This window comes from Accipiter gentilis, chromosome 5 (assembly GCF_929443795.1).
Source record: "Accipiter gentilis chromosome 5, bAccGen1.1, whole genome shotgun sequence".
In the NCBI taxonomy this organism is placed as follows: Eukaryota; Metazoa; Chordata; class Aves; order Accipitriformes; family Accipitridae; genus Astur; species Astur gentilis.
The window spans coordinates 29,412,197-29,432,227 of NC_064884.1; the positions used below are offsets into that span (position 1 = coordinate 29,412,197).

General features: G+C 39.3%; 2 protein-coding genes across 7 annotated transcripts in view; one reads left to right on the forward strand and one right to left on the reverse strand.

Annotated features, from left to right (window-relative positions):
- SYTL3 (synaptotagmin like 3) overlaps positions 1 to 12,231 on the reverse strand; it is a 39,025-nt gene extending 26,794 nt beyond the window's left edge. For 3 of the 6 annotated variants that reach the window (XR_007506037.1, XR_007506038.1, XM_049800418.1), the window contains exons 1-4: positions 11,846 to 12,231; positions 7,375 to 7,955; positions 5,767 to 5,982; positions 1,997 to 2,061 (exon numbers count right to left, since the gene is read on the reverse strand). Coding sequence is in view for 4 of the 6 variants with exons in the window: in XM_049800418.1 (XP_049656375.1) it covers positions 1,997 to 2,061; positions 5,767 to 5,982; positions 7,375 to 7,484 (391 nt within the window). In the remaining 2 variants the exon portion in view is untranslated. The remainder of the gene's footprint in view (positions 1 to 1,996; positions 2,062 to 5,766; positions 5,983 to 7,374; positions 7,956 to 11,845) is intronic. The other 3 variants (XM_049800419.1, XM_049800420.1, XM_049800421.1) reach the window with 3 other exon arrangements.
- Positions 12,232 to 14,414: 2,183 nt separating this feature from the next.
- DYNLT1 (dynein light chain Tctex-type 1) lies at positions 14,415 to 19,970 on the forward strand. The gene is made up of 5 exons (XM_049800435.1): positions 14,415 to 14,550; positions 17,582 to 17,623; positions 18,832 to 18,955; positions 19,175 to 19,252; positions 19,549 to 19,970. Exons 1-5 carry the CDS (start codon positions 14,524 to 14,526, stop codon positions 19,617 to 19,619), a joined length of 342 nt encoding a protein of 113 aa, XP_049656392.1. The 5' UTR covers positions 14,415 to 14,523; the 3' UTR covers positions 19,620 to 19,970.
- Positions 19,971 to 20,031: the final 61 nt, after the last annotated feature.

Below are 20,031 nucleotides of genomic sequence, written 5' to 3' on the forward strand. Positions count from 1 at the left end.
ATGTTCCTCATGTGAGCAACCACATGATGTAAAAAACACCAAGGAGCAAGCGCTCCATCGGGCACGAACAATGAAGACTCAAAAACGTAGTTTGCTCCTGAGTAATCGCAAACAGAAAGAAGGGCTAAATGCACGTAACAAATGGCCAACTGAAAATATCTGGAGTTGATTTAATCACTAATCATTCCTAATACAGAAAGCAGCATGTGATCCATGCTTTACTGAAGATGTCATTAATTACAACGTATTATTTACATCAAAGTAGTAGACCTCGGTGGTGGTAGAAATAATAATCAATTTATTGATATTACAAATTTCAATCAGAACTCCAGACTTAATGCTCTGTCATTAATAAGTAATATTTGGTATCTTGATTTATTGCAGCATTAAATGATTTCTTCAATTTTTAATTTATTAGTCAGTAAAGGCAATCTACCACTTTTATGAAAATATGATTTTTATTCTTTAGGTAGAAGCTGCACAAAATTAATAAAAAGCATACTGATGTAACTGCTTTTTTTTTTTATTCTGCAACATGAGAAAACTTCACTGTAACATGTATTTTTTCAGTTATTTTCCAGTGAATACTTTGCTTGTGTTGTATTTTCAAACCAAAAGAGGGCACTGCCTCTCCAGGCTTGAAGGATATATAACTACTAACTACTACAGCTGCTGTGTTTCAAAGTTTGCCACTTTTTAACCCCTTTAATTATATCAATTGGTCTAATCAAAGGAACTAAACAAAACATATTTCTCCCTGCAGGCTTATCTTCTGTATATCCTTAGTCTTTGTGACTTCAACAGTATTACTATAGACTAACTAAGCAAAAAGCTTCAAGTACCCACAAAGTTTTGATAATATAAGGTGAGAACTCATTTATTTTACTGGAAAGATGGACAGTCAGTACCTTGCAATACCAGATTTAGTCTCTAAGAACAACATAGCATTTTCCAATAACCGAGAGAGATTGTTAAAATTACTGGCTGATGGTTAAAATCAGAAACTGTGTTAGCTAGAATGGAATTCAGTTAAATCTTTCAGATTTTAAATTAATTGTTTTAGCAGGAACTGTAGTTCAGTTTCCTAATATGCTACCTGCTGTCTTTCGTGAATACCTACTACTGAAAATTTGGCCAGTTATGTTCTTCCATTTATAAACTTTTTCCTATTCAAGTTTCCCGAGAGATAATATTTAAGTCCCACTGCCTTCTTTTTTACCAGCTACTCTTAAATCTAGATGCGATACAGATACTGGAAGTGAAACTGTAACGTTTAGCTACAGCCAGGCACAAAGTGAAATAGTTGCCTATCTAAAGTGGTGCTTCAAGGGAAAGAGGAAGGAAATCCTCTCCACCTCATTAGTCATTGTAGGTGAAAATGAAGACTAACAGCCCCTTGGCTGGCAAAACACATTCCCTATAGAGCAATCCATCCACATCCTCTGTAATTTCTTTTAGGGCTTTGTATTTCTAAGTGCACTGAAAAGACTGAACACAAAGTAATGGCACAGCTAGCTGAAAGTAAAGAAACAGTGTCTTCAGCTCTCTGTTGATTTATAGCTATGTATGTTTTTCTTTATTCCATCCTGTCATTTCTTTAAGCTTTAGAACTTTCTCAGGGAAAACAATTGAGTTTTAACTTTGACAAACAATGGATGCAAGATCATTTCCTTCCTGCGCATATATTTTAACATTTCTATATTTATTTCATGTCACTATATTTCTTAGAAGCCTTACACACTCATTAATTCAAATTGATATGGCCAGCAATTTTCTTATTCTTATTAATCACACAAAATAAATACTTTAAAATGCATTCTGCTAGTTTGTGCTCATGTTTTATTTAGTGCATAGACAGATGCACTGCATGATAATATCTCAAAAATCTCTCACCAAATGGAAAAAACATTAAATACAGTGGCAGACTACATTCTGTGTTTCACTTAGGTAAGGACTACACATTACACAGCAGTTTATGGTCTGTTCCAATGATTACCTTCACCTGGATATTTCTTTGCTCGTTCCTCAAAGAACCATTCACCAGCCTTTACTTTCACATCTCTGAAAAACAAGAAAAAGACATTTGAATCAACATTTTCCAAAGTGCATTCCTTCAAATGTTTGATAACTATTTAACAATCCAACAATCTTTAATACTACCATAAAACTAAGATTTCGTGACTGCTCGCTCCATTGACTGATTTTGCTGTGGGTCTGCAAACAAAGGATTCCTCCTTTCCATTTTTTTTTTTTTCCTTTTCACTACATAGGACTGCCCATGGAAAGCAATACGTACTGTTCTAGGCATTGCTCTGAAGCCAGGAGTCCTGGGTCCACTCCAGTCTATGCAACCAACTTGCAATACAGCCCAGGCACTTCCACTGAGTGATGTGTTGACTGCTTACAGCTGCAGCCTAGTCTGAGTAGTGAGGAAAGTCATGATAGCAGACACGCTCCCAAGCAGAACTTGGGATGGCTACCAGGGAGCACTCAGCTCCACAACCCTGATGGTGTGATGACTTCATGGCCCATCTCTCTCCATTTTGTGGAGACTAACATCAATGATGTCAGTCATACACAGGCATCAGGATCACAGGAACAGAAAAGTAAAGATTAACAAGTACAAATAGTATCAGATTAAATGGCTCTGTCAAGAGCAGATTTTCAGCAGATTTGACTCTTGCATTTTGTTGTATCCAACTCACTTAGATGAAGTCTTCAATCTGAACTCATCCATTGTTAAAGAGACAAAAAGAATTTTTAACTGAGGAGAGGATTCTCTGGAGTCTTCAGGTTCCAAAATCTCATTTAAAGCCTTACTAATTTTTAGGGCATATAAAATATCTCTGTTCCTTGTGGATTTTCTGATGCTTATTATAGGATGAAGTCCCACTGCAAAAATTTCCTCAGTGCAGGCACCGCTAAACTTTCTTCTCTACCCAGCAGTTCATTTTCCTTCTAGGAAATAATCTCTATTACCCATACCCTCTGCCAAATTTGCTTGAAATTGGCAACAACATACAGACAGTAAATTCTTGTAGAGCTTGCCTCCTTAAGAAAGCAAAATCTCTAAACACGAGAGCTATAGTGATATCCACCAAAGGCCAGGCAACAAAATCCCTGGGTCTGCCATTTCACACCTCACCTTACTCTGTGTTAAAATAAACAAACTACAGGTAGGGTGCTGTTTGTTCTTTCTGCGGCTTGATTTTAAAGCATTTCAGGCATTTAAAATACACCTTTGTAAGTAGCTATGCAGAATATTCAAAAAATTCACTACCTGTGTAGATTGTACTATTTATTTTCATGCCTAACCCTGGATCCTTGTGCGTAACTGAATACAGATTAGTTTGAAAATGAGGTTAAAATAACTTTGAGACAGGATACTTATTTACTTTGGATGGAGATCTATTAACTAATAAATGTCTGAAATCTCTAGCTGCACTAGATCTTCAAGGGCTCTGCATTGGTAGTGCCTCCATTCTCATCTCCAGCCTTCCTTTTATGTTCTTCCCACTACCCATGGTTATCTTCCCAGAGTTTAATCTCCAGTTCTGCACAGGTTTATGTGATAATTAGGCCACTTACAGGATGAAAACAGATCTAGAAATACCCTTTTATTTTATTTTTTTTTTAGGCTAAAGAGTGTATTAAGCTAAGCTATGACTAAAAGTGTGACAATTAAGCTGATAAAAAACTATCCTTGTCAGGTAAACCAGACTACACTCCTTCAAAGTAATGTCTTTCTAGACTTCTAGAAGACAGGATTCCTTAAAAAAAACACAATAAAACACACTATACCAACTCCGTTCACATAAGTGATGCCTCTTCCAGGTGAAAGATACAAACTTTGTCAGTCCACAAGGCCTTTTAAATTTCTTATTTTGTAAACAAAAAACATTCACCTATCCCTGCATGCACTTTCACTGAGGCATTTAAACATGTTCATTACAAACATGACCCTAGTGTCTAGGAGAGAGTATCAGTAGTGCTGCTGCTAACATTTTGTTCAGGAAAAAATACTCTAGTGGTAACCAAGACTCAAAATTACAGTTGCTCAGGACTTGAAAATCAGCTCTCATGCTTCTTAGTCATCCTATTTTCCTCTCACCAGGGTAAACAAAAAACACTGGGTAGTATTTACCACACTACTGCACTCCCTACCCTTCTCGAGATTTGTAGTCTTGATGTAAAGCTCACTGAAGGCAACGGAAGTCTGACTGATTTTAATGGACTTTGCATTGTGACTAAACAAGATCAAATGTGCTGTCTCTTTGCTATAAAGAGAATTTCTATGACAGCTAAATAATTCCTCTATAGTAGCAAGACAAAAAAAAAGTAATTTCCTCAAGGAAAAGTAAAAATGCCTTTTAATTCATTTAAATAACGCTTTCCTGGTTTTACCATTAAATATCTGGACAAGCTTATGAAATAATTACGGTTGTGCAGCACTAAACAAAGCAGCTTAACAACCAGCTGCTCTCTATAGGGGATTTCCACTGTGGCCACCAAATAACTGGAAATCAATTTAAAAGAAGATGTAGAGGAAGGTATCTAGAGGAGGATATGGAAAGTTATCTTTTTAACCTTTCCTTTTAGTGCATATAGCGTGACACACATATAGTGAAATATGTGCACCAAAAGCTAGTAACTGCTTTGTATCAAATATAGATGAAACTAATCTGCCTATTTATGTATAAGCTGCAAAATAAACTGAGGATTCAGAGAACATCTTTTTAGTGACAGTTTATAGTCTCTTCCAAACTAGAAGATTACTAGAAAATTACTTCAAACTAGTAGTAGAAATTCACTTAGCTTAAGACCAATACCTTGCCTTACATTTCCCAGGCATTATTTAAATCTCATTTCGGCATCTTAAGAGGGAGTAAAGTAATGCATTAATCTTGTGTTGGCATCAAGTAAAATTTCATCCAAATCCTCACCCTTCGTACAGGGATATATATCATCCAGCACAGCTGTTGATTCATTTCCAAAAGTATCTTTCTTTGCCTACATAATATTACTTTTCATCAAAGGTGGAAACATAGCTAAACCATTTGGTTTAGAAAGATTCTGATGAATAGAATAGACTATGATGAAGTATTTTGATATAAAAATTGTACCAATACAATAAAAGATTGTTCCTGGAAAAAAAACACCAAGGTGACATAGTAAAAGAAAAAAAACACTAATTCAAGGTAAACAGATTTAGATTTCTGACCACATTTAAACAATTCCTTATAATGTTATTAATGCTTTCTTGGTTTTAAATGTATATAGAACATGACTTCAAATTATTCATCAATCCAGGTTCCTCACTCCTGTAGTATGAGGCAAAAAAAATCAAGATTAGGAAATCATTGAGAAATTGGCTATACTACAGCAAAATACTATACCAAAACACAGCAACTTCAGCAACTTTTTATGATGCCCTGGTTCAGTATTGAGTCAGGGGAAGGAGTTGTATCTGCAGTTCAGAAACTAACAACTGTTCCTATGCTTTGCCGTTACCATCTTTTTCATACTACTTCAGCCTACCCTGAAGATCCATTCTGCTAACTACAGGAAGGGAAATCCTGACTACATGAAGTATAACACAAAATTCCCATCAATTTCATTGCTATCAGGACTTCATCCAACATTTTCATTCCACCAGAGGCTTTGTTTCATTAATTGTTTAAAGCAACAGATACACACAAAACCAGTGTGCATCCACTGGATAACCAGTGTAAACCAGCACTTATCCAAGCCAGTAAAACTTCTTACCCATGAGCATAACAAACGGTGCATTTCCAAAGGCAGGGATTCAGGCAGACACGGCATTCAGAGCACACTCGATGACTGCACCCATTGCATACTGCACCTCTGTTCATCAATAACCCAAGCGATTTCTGACAGCGAGCACAAGATCTCTCCTGGTATTCATGGTTTACATTTCTTGCCCCTTTCCATCGAAGCTGCTGCAGCTGCAGTTTCAGTTTCCTAATGCCCCAGGTTAAAAAAAAATAAAAATAAAAAAAATTTAAATGGACGAAAACCCCCATGTAAGTCACAAGCTAATACCCCTAATATCCTGATTGTGCAATAGCATTACTAGTGGGAGACATACCCTCAAGTCTGACCTCAACTGAACACTGTCTGAAGGTGTCCACACACAGCATTTTTGCACTATGACCGTATATGCCACAGCTGCGCATACAGACAGAGTAGTCTAGTATAAACAGGGTTCTGTTCATGTCAGTTATGCAGGCTCAGGGCAGGGCACTGAAAGCGTGTGTGCAAGTGACTGTGTATTCACATACAAAAACTGAGACTAAATGGTGCTCCCTTTCATTTGATGGTGGTTTTTTATCATATTTATCCAAGAATCAAATCTTCCATCAAGTAAAAATAATCATAACAAATGCATCATCTAAAAGTTAAATAAAAAATACATCAGACCAAAATATTGAAATCTCTCCCTTTCATTAACTTTGCTTCCTTTGCATGTACCAATAATCAAGATCTATGTTTTTATTAGCTACATCATCAATGGTTGCCAGGGATTTTCTAACCAGTTCAGACTTTCTTTCTAAGCCTTTACTTACTTTCCACAATCATTTAATATGTCCAGTAATACTTACATAAAAGTTTGCTGTAAACAAAGTTTGAGTTTCTACATGTAAGAGACTAAAAATTTCTAACTTGGCAACATGAATACCCTGTTTTACATGGGGATGCAATGTGACAAAGCAGGGTACAAACTGCAGGGAAATCCTTGCCCTAGCCCTGATATAAAGCAAATAAAATGTTGGAAGATTACCCCTTATCTTTCACAACTGAGATGCTTGCATAGTGTGAAATAATTAAACAGAATCCTTCTCCTAATCAATGATACCTATTGACACTTGTAACAACCTCTGAAACAGTGTGGTGCACTTGCTACCCGTTGTATGCGAGAAGGGGCAACAATGGATTCAGCACAATGAGCAGGTATCCAATGATTCTCAACTCCAGTCTTGCCACAACATAAGTTAAATAAGCCAGCCAAAGATGTGAACATGTTTTGTGTTACCAGGACTATATAGACACACATAGGAACATGATGAGAATGCCATAGAAAAAATACAGGCAGCAACTGAGCTTTCCATGAAGGCTAGAAGCAAAATTCATTCAATAGATTATTCACTGAACAGTATTTGCTCATCTTTATGGTAGTCAATAGTATGGCAAATCCAAGAGGCTCTGGATAACCCTTAGTTTTCCCAAAGAATAAAAAGCAATTAGCTAACAAGAAGTTAAAAAAGGAAGACATTTGGAAGGACAGCAAAGAAGAAGAAGAGTACTTCTGAGAAAAAAGGAACAGAAATACAGGAATAGGGGAACGGCAGATACCTTATTCTTTCCTCCTCTGTTTTTCTCACCATCTGGTCACGGTACAGGACTTCTAGAACAGCCTCTCGTTCCAATTCCTTAAGGAAGTTTAGATTAAATTCACAGGCCATTTTCCCCAAACTTCACTTATTTTGTAGACTACTGTCCTATGGTTCTACTACATCCAGAACGATGGATACTACATTATAGAGTATAATGCAGTCTGAGTGTTTACTAAGTGCCTGCGCTCTTACTTGATTGGTGATACGTTTACTGTGTCATACCCCGAAAAGAAAAATAACTGTGTGTGTCTTCACACACATCATCATTTAAGTGTCTCTGCTACCCAGGGAATATGAACAGTTAGCAAGGTCACAACAGTCTTGTCTTTCTCACATGAAAAAACTCCTTGTTCTTTTCTTTTTTCTTTTTTTTTTTTTTTGCTGAGAGTGGTTCCAAAAGAGATGAAAGCTTGCAGCAAGGTCCTAGATAGGGCTTTAACTGTCACCAGATGGAGGGAGAATTCACCAAGAGATGGAGTAAAGGAGTGGGGGGAATGCTGGGGTTTTTTATTTGGTCTTGTAGATTTGAGATTTCTGGACCTAGGGAAAAAAAAGAATACATGTTATTATCTCTTCTCCTCACCTCTGCAAGACATTTCAAATAGTATGTGAAGACCACATTTTGCTATATGCAGACCTTTCATGCACTAATGCGGATACAGGATAGGTTTTAAGGCAGTCTCATTTTTCAGATAATCTCACCATATTGTCCATTAACACTCAGTCATGTACCTTCACATTTTTTATACAGTCAACATAAAACAACCAATAAAGAAGCTTAAGTTAGTTTTGAACACAGGCCTACAGGCCCCATGACTGGAAAAGTCATACTGGTTGAGACAAAGATGTCCCCTTCTAATCTCATCTTACTGAAAAGACAAAACATCACAAGCCTAAGAGGAAAGAGGGAAAGACACCCTCTAAGAGTCACTTCTATCAATTACCTATATCTGTTAAGTCTAGATAAACAGTTTAATACCCCTAAAGAGTTAAGATATATATTATTTCCACCTCAGTGCACTAATGATTTTGGCCCCAAACTGATGCTATTAATGTACAAATATATGAGAAGTATAAAATTAAAAAAGAATCACAACTGTATTTTGGATATATTCTGTGAGCTCATTTTTGTAAAACTCCCACTAAAATAGAAAATAATTTTAATATACTTTGCAGCAAAGTAGAGAAAGAAACTGATTATTCAATCTAATTCAACTTCAAATATTCAGTTTTAATACTACTGTCTATTGTCTAGTGTGTATTACAAGAAATGTAAGGCAGTTCCACTTATGGTACACCAAATATTAAAGATGTGTATATGAAAACTGGTTTAATGTTTCAAACTTAATCTAAGCTAAATAAATACAGTCAGGCTCTAGGCAGAAATTCTAGACACTAGGACAGAAGGGTCATGCTTTCCCAAAGCAGTTACTGATGTTTCACTGATGGACGTCAGCTGACAATCTGACCAACTACCTGCATTGCTGCATCCTTATTTTAAAATACTGTGAGTTTTAAGTTTAAAAAAAGAAAAAAAACACCAAAACTTCAGATATATAGTCACAATGTATTTTTGTCAGTGCAGGAAATTACTTTACATACAGTTTGCCCCAATTAAGTTACTTAGTTTCCCACAAAAAAAAAAGCAGGAGGTGATGATTTGTATTTATAAACAGTATGCATTCCATTCTTTCATAATTTTTCATGAAACCCTTCAACAGACACCAAAAGGACAAAGCATTTCACAGAAGCAGTGTTAACAAAGGAAAAAAAAAAAAAAAAAGATTGGTTTCCTGTGCAAACAAAAGAAACAGAGATAGGCATAATCATATTTTATTTCCTTACCAACTGCAATTTCACAGGAAATTACTCAGTTGAAACATAAAAAGCCTGAACAATTTTTTAACACAATATATGTAACTTTCAAAGGCCCCTGCATCTTTCACTTGCTTTCATCTTTTACCTTAAGAATACCTCCCAGGACTGATGAGCACATTTAGAGCTCTTAACTCCATTTAAGTCAATACAATCTGAAAAGCAGTCAGTACAAACTCGGGGACCTCTGCACTATACAGGATACCAAAACACCTATTACAGCTTAAGTTACATTTTCTATAAGCTCCTAGGATTTCCAATGGCTAGCGTATCTACAACGTCATCAGAAAATCCTGCTGAAGCATCAGTAAAAGCTAGCAAATTCATGATAGTCATTATTAGGTGGCTCTAATAAAACCACCCTAGTGATCTTGGTAAAACAGTTACCAAGAACAACATCTGCAGTTAAGCAAGCACAGAAATAGCTGCTATTTGATATCTCCTTCAAATTCTTTAAAAAAAAGGGCTACCTTTCTTTTTCACAGAAAGAGCACAAAGTTTTCCATATTTCAAACCTGGTTTGGGAAATGGGTTTCAGATGACATCTTAGTGTATGAAAAATATTGAGGGCATACAGATTCTTATTTAGAGATGCATAGGAATTTTTTTAAAAAATATATTTTCAGCTATTCAAGCTTGCACAAATTTAAATGATGTGAGAGAAGGAACAGCTTGGAGCCTACCCTGTTTCCATTTTGTCTTGCTCACAACTATTCCCCCTAGGCAGGGCAGGATTCTTCAGAAAAGCATTCCAACCTCAGCCCATCAGTGATACTACAAACACCATCATCAAAACCACTTGGTCTACTGCTGCACTTCATACCCTATTCACAGTGATAAATCACAAGCACGGAATTTAACTCCAGCAGTGGACTGCCAACAAGGACCAGGACGGAGAGACTAGGATCATCTTCTGGCACCAAACAACACAACAAACTTACTGCAGAGCCAAGTGCCAGGAGCCCTATGAGAGAAAAAGCCACTGTGGCATTCTCACCGCTGGCCAAGACCATCACACACTGCAGAGAATAAAACTTAAAACACAGCATGTAGACAGCAGCTCTATCAATATTGCATCTGGACATTCCTACAGTCAGTTGTTTGGGTTTTTTTTTAAATCTTCATGAAGATTTAAGCTCTGACAATCATCATGTTCCGTTAATTTTTCTTGCACATTCAAAGATAACTCAATCTAGCTTAATGATGAGGTAGCTTGAAGAATAAATAATTCTATCCCCCCAAGTGGGAGATAATCCTTGTGCCCCACAACAGACTTGAACTAATAATCATTTCACAGAGGTGTTCAAATTGGACTGAAAAATCTCTCTACCATTGTAAAAGAAGAGCTTTTCTAACACCGAAGCCATCTGCATTAGATTAGTTTTTTGGCAGTAATAAAGAAGTTGTGTTTTCAGTAATGACCCTCCTTGACAGGAAAAAACAATCTTAAAAACCTTTACAGATGCCCTCCTTTCATGTTTACCCACTGAAACCAGCTAGCTAGCTGTTTTACACAGCCAGCTAACCTCAAAGCCAAGCATCTTCTATGTAAAACCAAAAGCAACAGCAACCTTTTTAGTAAATACCATGACACTTCTCCCTCTTCAGCACAAAGCCGACATAAAATATTTTGTTCAAGAATCATTTTAAATAATCCTGTGTCAGGCAGCTTGCAGATGGATCAGCAGCTTTTTGAAAATATCATGTGAAGTCTCAAAGCCATCGTAAAGGAGATGGGACAACCAACATGGTCACGCCTTAGGAGAGGGAGACATGCATGCACACAGTGCCATCTGAGAAGACCATGCCTTTTTTTTTTTTATCAGGCTAAAATAGTATGTAGTTATGTCACTGAAGGTCAATCAAAAGGCCTACCTAAGACAAGATTAAGTTTGCAAAAAGGTAGCTTAATTTTTTAAGTTTTTGAACTTAGAAATGCCTGACTCGGCAAGCTTTTTCTCAAAGCAATTTTGCATGTAATGTATTGGTGATCTCTTCAGACCCTTAAGCATTAACAAAATAATGACTATTACATAAGTATAAATAAATTGATCTTCTAAAGTCACAGCCTTCATTGACTTGAGATAATTGGATTACTTCATGCATTAACCCAGAAGTTGGATGTAATACATCAGTAGCTAGGACGCAGATTAAGAAGGTTCAGAGTAAAAACGACCACAAAAGCCACTGTAATTTGTGGCTATTTTCTATTCTGCAAAGGCCAATCACATAAATTTATTCTTAGTTAAGAAAATTACAAGTGTTATTTCATACTACCTGGCTGCAACAGTTCAATTTTCACATCCTCACACACACACATGCAAATTACTTACAAGTTCTTTGATAATGTTTTACTAAAGTTATGTCTTGGGATTTTAATAACATCCCATCCCAGCACTTCAAGTAAAAAAACCAAACCAAAACAACACAAACACTTAAGTTCCCATCATGGTCTTTCCATGAAATCTTTGCAGTTGAAAAAACACCATCCCAGTAAGTAAAAATGCATCCCCCTGTGCAATGTCATATAGAATAGATTAAAACGATGTCCTTACCTTTTCAGCAGCCATCAAAGAAAGATGTATGGAAGTAAACGGCTTTTAAGAGATGAGTAGCACTCTTATTATTTATCTTTCCTTAAAGAAAACTGGTGGCTGTTCTCCACCCCCTTTCCTTCCTCTGGGCACCGAAATTAGACTGACAGAGGAGCATCCCCAAAACAGCTAAAAGCAAATGCATTCAACAAAGAGCTCTACGATTACAACAGCTTTTACCAAGTCTCTGGTTTTGTTACCAGCAACAGCAACTAGCAATCAAAGAGAAGTTACTCATTTTTCTAACATTAAAAAGAGACTTGGCACAAGACACTATAAAAGCTGACTGATATCATCAAAATATGCTCAGTCTTCAAGCCACACACAGGAAGAGAAGTGGCTTTGAGTTCTACATCATTTCTTTTTCTGATACTATAGATGTGAAACTACTACTAACCTCAATGTCCCCAAGACTCACACAGAAAACTCTGCTTGTATCATAAACAGCTCTTTCCTGGAAACAAAATAGTTCTATTCAGGTCTGAATGACAAAGCAATTGGTATAGGTAGAAGTTCAAAAGAATTCATTTTTTATGCACCTGCAAAAAGAATAATATTATTTTACCTCACAACTGGAAATCTGATCTCAGATAACTATTAAAAGTTAAAATATTATTTGGATTGGCTATACCAATTCAGACTATTACAGAACCAAGTGTGAGTAATGAAATTCAAAATTACATCCAAATTATTTCAAACTCTGGAAAAGAAGATAGGCTGTTCTTGGAGGTTGATCTCCTTTCTTGTTCCTGGCTCTACCAGATAAACCGTACGTACAACGCAGAAGCCCTTCTTAGTGTTTTCGGTGTTTTAAGAAATATTATTTTCAGTTAAACAAAGCCCTGCAACTCTATTCACATGGCAAAATTAAACAGCCTGCAATTTTATAACCTCATTAAGTTAAATAGGTTCAAACATATCCACCTGTGTATGTCAAGTTTAATCATCTTCAACTGTATCACCAAAGACAAAGCAACTGTTAGCGAGGCACAGAGTTATGCTCAGCAAAGAATATTTGGATGATTCGGGCCTTCATTTCAGGCAAAACTTTAAATGAAAGACAAGAAATAACCTGCAGTGAGTGCAGGCCTCAGAGGGGACGAGGGCAAGCTCAGCAGCCAGCCGCAGTCCTGCCAGGAGGGCACAGGCAGAGCGGGTGCTGCACGCAGGATGCCCACACCGTCCCAAAGCAAGGTGACTGGCCAAGGTCGTCTTCTTCAGGAGAAACAGGAGGTAGGGCCTTATATGGGACTGGAGACAAAGGTCAAAATGTAGGGCTGAGGTCCACCAGAGACAGGCCTGGAGCAGAGGACACGGGAGTAGAGGCCACAGCTGAGGCTGATCAGTGCAGCTGAAGTTTGTTGACACACTCGGGCCCTGAGGCTGTAACTCCTTCAAACTTCTTGAAATACAACACCTAAAAGTGGATACAATTTTCCTTGTGAGGTCTTGTTGCAGAGTGCAACAGGAAAGCTGCTTCTCATGTCCCGCAAGCTATATGTCTGTTTACACGTCCCAGTATGGCATCTCCTTTTTTTTAACAGCAAGGTAAGGTAAATAGTGAGGTAAATAGTACCTAATACAACCCCCTACTCTCTTGTCTGGAATGGCTACCGAGTGAGCTGGACCTGCTCTGTCTGCATTTATAGAACTGGTTATTCCTGCCTCAGTACAGGCCTTTGCACTTGCCCCCAGTAAGTTATTTTCTCCTTCCTTCAGACTATTTCTCCAGTTCATCCAGGCCACTCTGAACCTGAACAGCATCTTCCACTGTCTAGAGTAGCTCTCAGAGGTTGGTATCAACAGTAATTGAGGCAATCTGTAAACACTACATGCACACACACACACACACACACACAAAACCCATAAACTGTGAAATGTGTGCCCTTTGTCTAGATTCCGATTCTGGCTGCTAAAAACAATAGCATCCAATTATGTAGATGCTGTGAGAATGCACATATTCTTCATGTCTTTCCATGTTTTCTTCAGTTTCTGGGCATACATGACACACTCAGGTCAACTTTCCAAGCTCTGTTTTCAGAAACAAGATGCTGATCCTCCTGCCCAGGGAGGGACCGCTCGGCTCCAGCTCTCTGCAGGCGCGCCCACTGAACACAAACGGGAAGCTATCTGTATGAAAAACACAACTGGTGCAAGCAGCCTTCTCCCTCTCAGCCCCTGGCTTTGGGGCGTTTGGCAACGCCATGGCTGCCTCCCCACCTCGCCGAGGTCCCGGCCAGGCGCCTCCGCGCTGTCGTTATGGAAACGGCGCCATCTTGGAGGGCGCTGGGCAGGCCGAGTCCCTCCCCGTTGCTACACATCCGAGGCGCGGAGAACGCATTGCGCAGGCGTAAAGAGAGCGGCGGGAAGCAGGGAGTGGGACTGGACGGTGCAGGAGCGCGCAGGCGCACGGAACGCAAGCGGAGACGGGCGTGAGGCGCGCAGGCGTAGAGCGCCGACTGACGTCGGGGGTCGGGCCCCGCGGGCAGCACTGCGCAAGCGCGTCGGGCTCCGTGGCCCGGCGCGGGCGGGGAGGCGGAGGCGCAGGCGCACTGCGAGCAGCGGCCGGCGCGTGGGGCGCAGTGGTGAGGGGGCGGTGCCGGGGTGTCGGTTGCGGCGTGAGGGGCTCCACCGGGAAGATGGACGACTTCCAGTCGGGGGAGGAGGTAACGGACCGGAGCGGACCCGGGCGGCGCGGGGGTCAGGGGGAAGGCAGCTGCGGGGCTGCGCCCAGTTTCTCCTTTCAGGGCCGGCGTCTTGGGTGATAGCTGTCCGCCCCGGACCTCTCCCCCCTCGGTCTCCCGCGGGCGATCCCGGGGCCGTTGGCAGCCCCCCGACCCCCTGCCGCTCTCCCCCGGGGTGACGCCGGGGATCGGCCGTGTCTCCGAGCCGCGCGTCCTGGGCAACGGCGGGAGACAGGCCTAGCCTTTGTTCCTGCCGCTCCCGCCCCCCGCCTCTCCCCGGGCCGGCCGGAGCCGTCCCGGGAGCTCTCCGTCTCTCTGGCGGTGTGAGCAGCTCTGGTTACCGGCTGGGCCGGCGGGCCAGTCCCCTGTCTGCATTTGGGGTGTCCGCTGGGCTCCTCTTGCCTGGCGTCAACCCATGGCTGCTCCTCTCCCGAAAACTGCCGCTGCACATCACTTGGAGAAAATGCTCGAGGGGTATCGTGGCTTCTGGCTTCACCGGCAGGATGAAGCAGTGTGCTGTGGTAGAAGGTTTGCTGGTACGGTTTAGATCAGCGGAAGGCTCGACTAAGCTATTTTTATGCGGAAAGAAGGGTTCAAGCAGATAGTGTGCGTGTTACAGGCGCACTAATGAGACATTACACCCCGTTAACGGAGATACGAAGTCGGATAGATAAAGGGTCTTGGTCTTTATCGTGCTAAATGACTCCCCAGCAAGTGTTGCTCCTGCAGAGGGACGGTTTTTCTGAGCTGCGAGAATTTGCTTCATTGTTCTTAAACAGCTGTATGGTGACTTGGTTAGACAGTAGCAAAGCAGTGTGAGGAGTGAAGGTGTGTCTGGCTTGTGCTATCCTTAAAGCCTTGTCCTGATTGCTGGGCCTGGCCTATGTTATACAGTTACAGGAAGTAAAAAAAATAATAAATAATTAACATACTCGAACATCATTCTTATAGCTGTTTTCAAAAGCATCTTCAGAATTACTAGAAAATAATACTGTTTTGCTGTTTCCATTTGTTGCCTGGAAGCACCTGTTTTAAAAACGGTATTGGAAACATTGCATCTGCTTTCCTTGTGCTAGAGGGGTAGTACAGGGACATCATAAAGCTCCTGAATTTTTCTTCCCTTTTTAATACAAAAAGGGTTTATATCATCCTATTAAAAGATGAACTAGTAGTGTTGGATTATTTGGCAGCTCAGTTATACCCCATAAACCACAAAGCTGGATATCAGAATTTTATGTTCTATTTTGTTGTGCAGCTAAACCCATATACAGTCATCCCAAAAAATGAAGAAGGTCAAGAAGTAACAGCAACTCCAGGACCAAATTCTCAAATCTATCTATGGCTCTTTTCCACTTGTTTCAGTACAAATCAGGTATCTAAATACTTTTGAGAACAGGGGTTGAATTGAATTCAGTTTACTTTGGTGAACTGTTTGTGCTCATTCAAAGGCATTTCTGAGCAGAGATCTAGACTTTGTGAAGAAAAAACTGTATATGGTTTATCATTTTGCCTGACAGCATGCTTGATGTCTGCCAGCATGTCTGGCATGCGTATTCTTAACTTGTGCTCTGTGGGAAAGAGTATTTTGATAATTGTAGCTCTTATTTGGTTAAATACACTGGTGCACCTTAAAATGTAAGCACTGTAAAATTTAGTACCATGAAAACAAGTGGGGGATATTAAAATTAAATCAAAGTCAAGAAGCTGAAAATAAAAGCCAGTTTGCCACAGCACATAAAAGCTTTCAAAAATGTTGAAGTGTGTGAGCAAGTTGGTGCCTCTGAATAGTTATGGCAAAGGCACTGCCTGTCTGTCTCCTGGGGTGTGCTGTTTCTTCTGTCACAGCGAACAGTCAGCTGCTCACATGTCTCTCAATGTCACATGTAATTGAAGCTGGCTAGACTGTTCACCTTCTGACCAAATGTTTATGAATATAATGTTCAAATTCTCCTGAGCAGGTGTAACTATGTCCTGCTTGAACACCTGAATTGTGTGGGTTTTCTTGTTTGCCAGCTGGAGAAGCTGGCAGATCTCCCAGTGAAAACTCAGTCAACATATGCTTGATTAGGTTAATTTTTAAATCCTTATTCAGTCTTCTGAAATTAATTAGTTTGCTGCTGTGTGCATTTCTTTTGTCTGGTTCCTTTCTTCTGGTTTGTGGGGCGAGGCTGTGAGATGCCAGTAGTAAAAATGCGGTGCCTGGCTTGCTGCCGTGCTGTGCGGGATCCCACCAGTAAGCATTCCCAGGCTGCTCAAACGGCTGGGGGCGGTGGCGGAATGCCCCTGCAGCGGTGGCAGCTTGTTTTAACCACCTTATATGGGAGACAGCAATAGCTGAGGGACTAAAACAGGACAACATACTAACCATACGAGTAAATGAGTAGTAGTTTTAAGATTAGTAAAATACTGGGGCTTTCTCTGTCTGCATTTCACATGCTTAATCTCTACTCCCCAGAGCCTGAGAGAAGACTGAAGGTGGTGGGAAGTCCAGCCAGCTAGATTTTCCTTTTGTTTTCCAAGGGGCAGTTTTCTTTTTATCCTCAGCTGAGATTGTCATGACAGCTGTGAATTGATGTTTTGTCCACATCAGTGCCTTGGAGATGTTGGTTTCTTTTAACCATAAGCAGTGTCTGCACACTGATGTTATCTCTGCAACCCCACTGTGAATTGTGGACATTAATGCTTATTGTAAAATGAGAATATATATGTACAGAAGTGCTATACGTATTACTTTTCTTCAAATTTTAACTTGAAAGCATTTAAAACTTTGACTCAAAAGGCCAGCCAATATTAGTTTATCTATTAGTATTCATTACTTTGCTAAGAATGTTAACTTGACTGGGTTTGGGGAGTCAGAGTACATATGAATAAAGAAAGAAAGACTCGGTATCTTCTGCCTTGCAAGAAATATGAGAAACATAAATTAAGCTTCTAGTGCATGTTCTTAACAAAGCTTGAACTGTAAACAGAAGAATGTGTCCACTGATTATTGAACATTCTGCCTTTTTTGTAGACTTCCTTTGTTGTTGATGAAGTCAGTAGCATCATTAAAGAGGTAAACTAACATTTTAATTTTGTTGGTGTAGAAGTATAGTATGTTGTATGCTGTGTGCTAAAAGGCATTCAAGAAAATCTGATAACTGATATGTAATGGATTTCTAGACAGGTTGCTATCAAACTGTAGATAATTGTTGATTTAACCAATGTGCATACTTTAAGTGGAAATGACACCTAGCTTTAGTTGTGATATGTATTACAAATCCAAAAGATAATTAAAATAATTTCATATGCTCCTCTTTGGTTGCAGTGTATCCCTATCAGAATTTCTAGGGGGATGTTTTATGTTAAACCTTATAGAGATAGATTTTGTTTCAGTAATATAGGGGGTTTTTATAGGCTGTCTGCATATGCATGTTACTGTGTTCTTTTGAGATGCTTTTCCTCCAAAACGAGTTCTTGTTTGTTTGAAATGATTGCACTATTCTAGTTGCTAAGAAACATGAATTTCCTGTCTAGAAAATTTCCCAAGGGGTTTGGGTTCTGTGTCCAGAATTCCTCTTGTAAACAAGCCAAATCTTTCTTGTTGCAAAACAACTGTTTTGGTCAGACTCTGTAAATTAAATACACATGCTCTAATACATGCTCCTGTCTCTTCTGAATCTGAAATAATTTTGTGGTTATGTTTTAAACAATTTCTGTGAGGAAAAAATGTATCAGTGAAAAACATGCAGCTTTAGTGTACTTTTATTTGTATCTTAAAGCAGAAACTATCCTCATAAGTAAAATGGATTATTTGGCTGAAGGCTTCTGCTCTGTTACCAATCACCAACTACATGGGTCTTTTGTTTTGATTTGGGGTTTTGTTTCCCAAAAATGATTCTGCTGAAAAATCTGATGATCATTTCCATAGAAGAATATGTGTGAATGAGCCATTGTGTGCATTTTTTCAGTCTCTTTGGGACTGTTTAAATGCAAGATGCTTTTCATAACTCTGGCTTCAGGACATTGGGACAGGAATTACAAATAATCAAAATACCACAAAATGAAGAGAGGATGGAATCTATGATAATTTCCCCTATGCCTAGCTCAAACTCTGACCTGTAAGTTTTCTAGTAGTTGAAAACACTTCCGACAATCTGTACGGACAAGCAGTATTTAGGATTTTTTCTGTGGGTATGGGTTCTGATCTTTAGTGCTCCATGTTGGAATGGGTGCCTTGTAGATTGATAACAGTGCAGCTTATTTTACGTTTGTCACCAATAGGCCATAGAAAGCGCAATAGGTGGAAATGCCTACCAGCACAGCAAAGTGAACCAGTGGACAACAAGTGTGGTGGAACAAACACTAAGCCAACTCACAAAGCTGGGGAAGCCTTTCAAGTATATTGGTGAGCTCAACTTTCTCTTTTCTGTTAAAGCTGGTACAGCCAAGTGCACTGATGGGTAGGGGGTGGGCGAAGATCTTAGCAAGAACCATGTCTGTAGAATACTCATTAGCATGTATATATGCATATGTGTGTATGTATGTACTATGCTAAGCAAAAATGTAGCTAAATGTTAATTAACATTAGTGATAAATTAATAAAAGCTTCTCTACTGACTAACAGTGACCTGTGTGATTATGCAAAAGAATGGTGCTGGGCTACATACAGCAAGCTCTTGCTTCTGGGACAACTCCAGTGATGGTAAGGAACAGAACTGTTGGATTTTTCAGCTTGCAACTTTAATGCAAGTCTCCTTGAGACTAGGCAGCATACTTTTCTTTTTGCGAAGTGCTATGGTTTTGGAGTAATAGCATACAGTTTGGTATTTTTTTCCATTTGGCTGTGATGCTAACTCTGCTATATATGAAATGCTTAGCTGTTGTGAAAGCTTCATTCTTAAGATTCTTAATGTAAATGATTACAAACATGCATATAAGGACATGCATTTAAGCACTGTAACTTTCTTCTCTCTCTGAAACCCTTTTTTGTATTTGTAGGAACCTGCACTGTGAGATGGGAGAATAAGACTATGTACTGTATTGTCAGTGCCTTTGGACTTGCGATATAATTGCCTTGAAATCATTCATCCTTCTCTTTTCTACTCCAGCACTTGATTCCATCTCTACTCAAACTGTGAATACACTGAACAACTTCTGTTTTTAATGTACTTTTTAAGTAACTTTTTTCAAATGTAGAAATGTGAAAACATGCTGTTACATGTTTTATGTTTGTACTTAGTACCGTACCAGTGTTGCCATACTGTCTTAAGACTTCAAGAACTTCTCTTCAAGGTGCTAATACTGAAATCTGCTGCAGTGTAAACACTTCCTCTAGATTTCTTTTTTAAGACCAATATAAATGAGACACCAACTTTCACACTTTGTACTCTTGGTTAGCATTAAATTATTCAAATTCATAACCATTGGTGTGACTCATTTAAACTTAACTCTCTTGTTATTTAAGGAAAAAGAAAAGTTCCA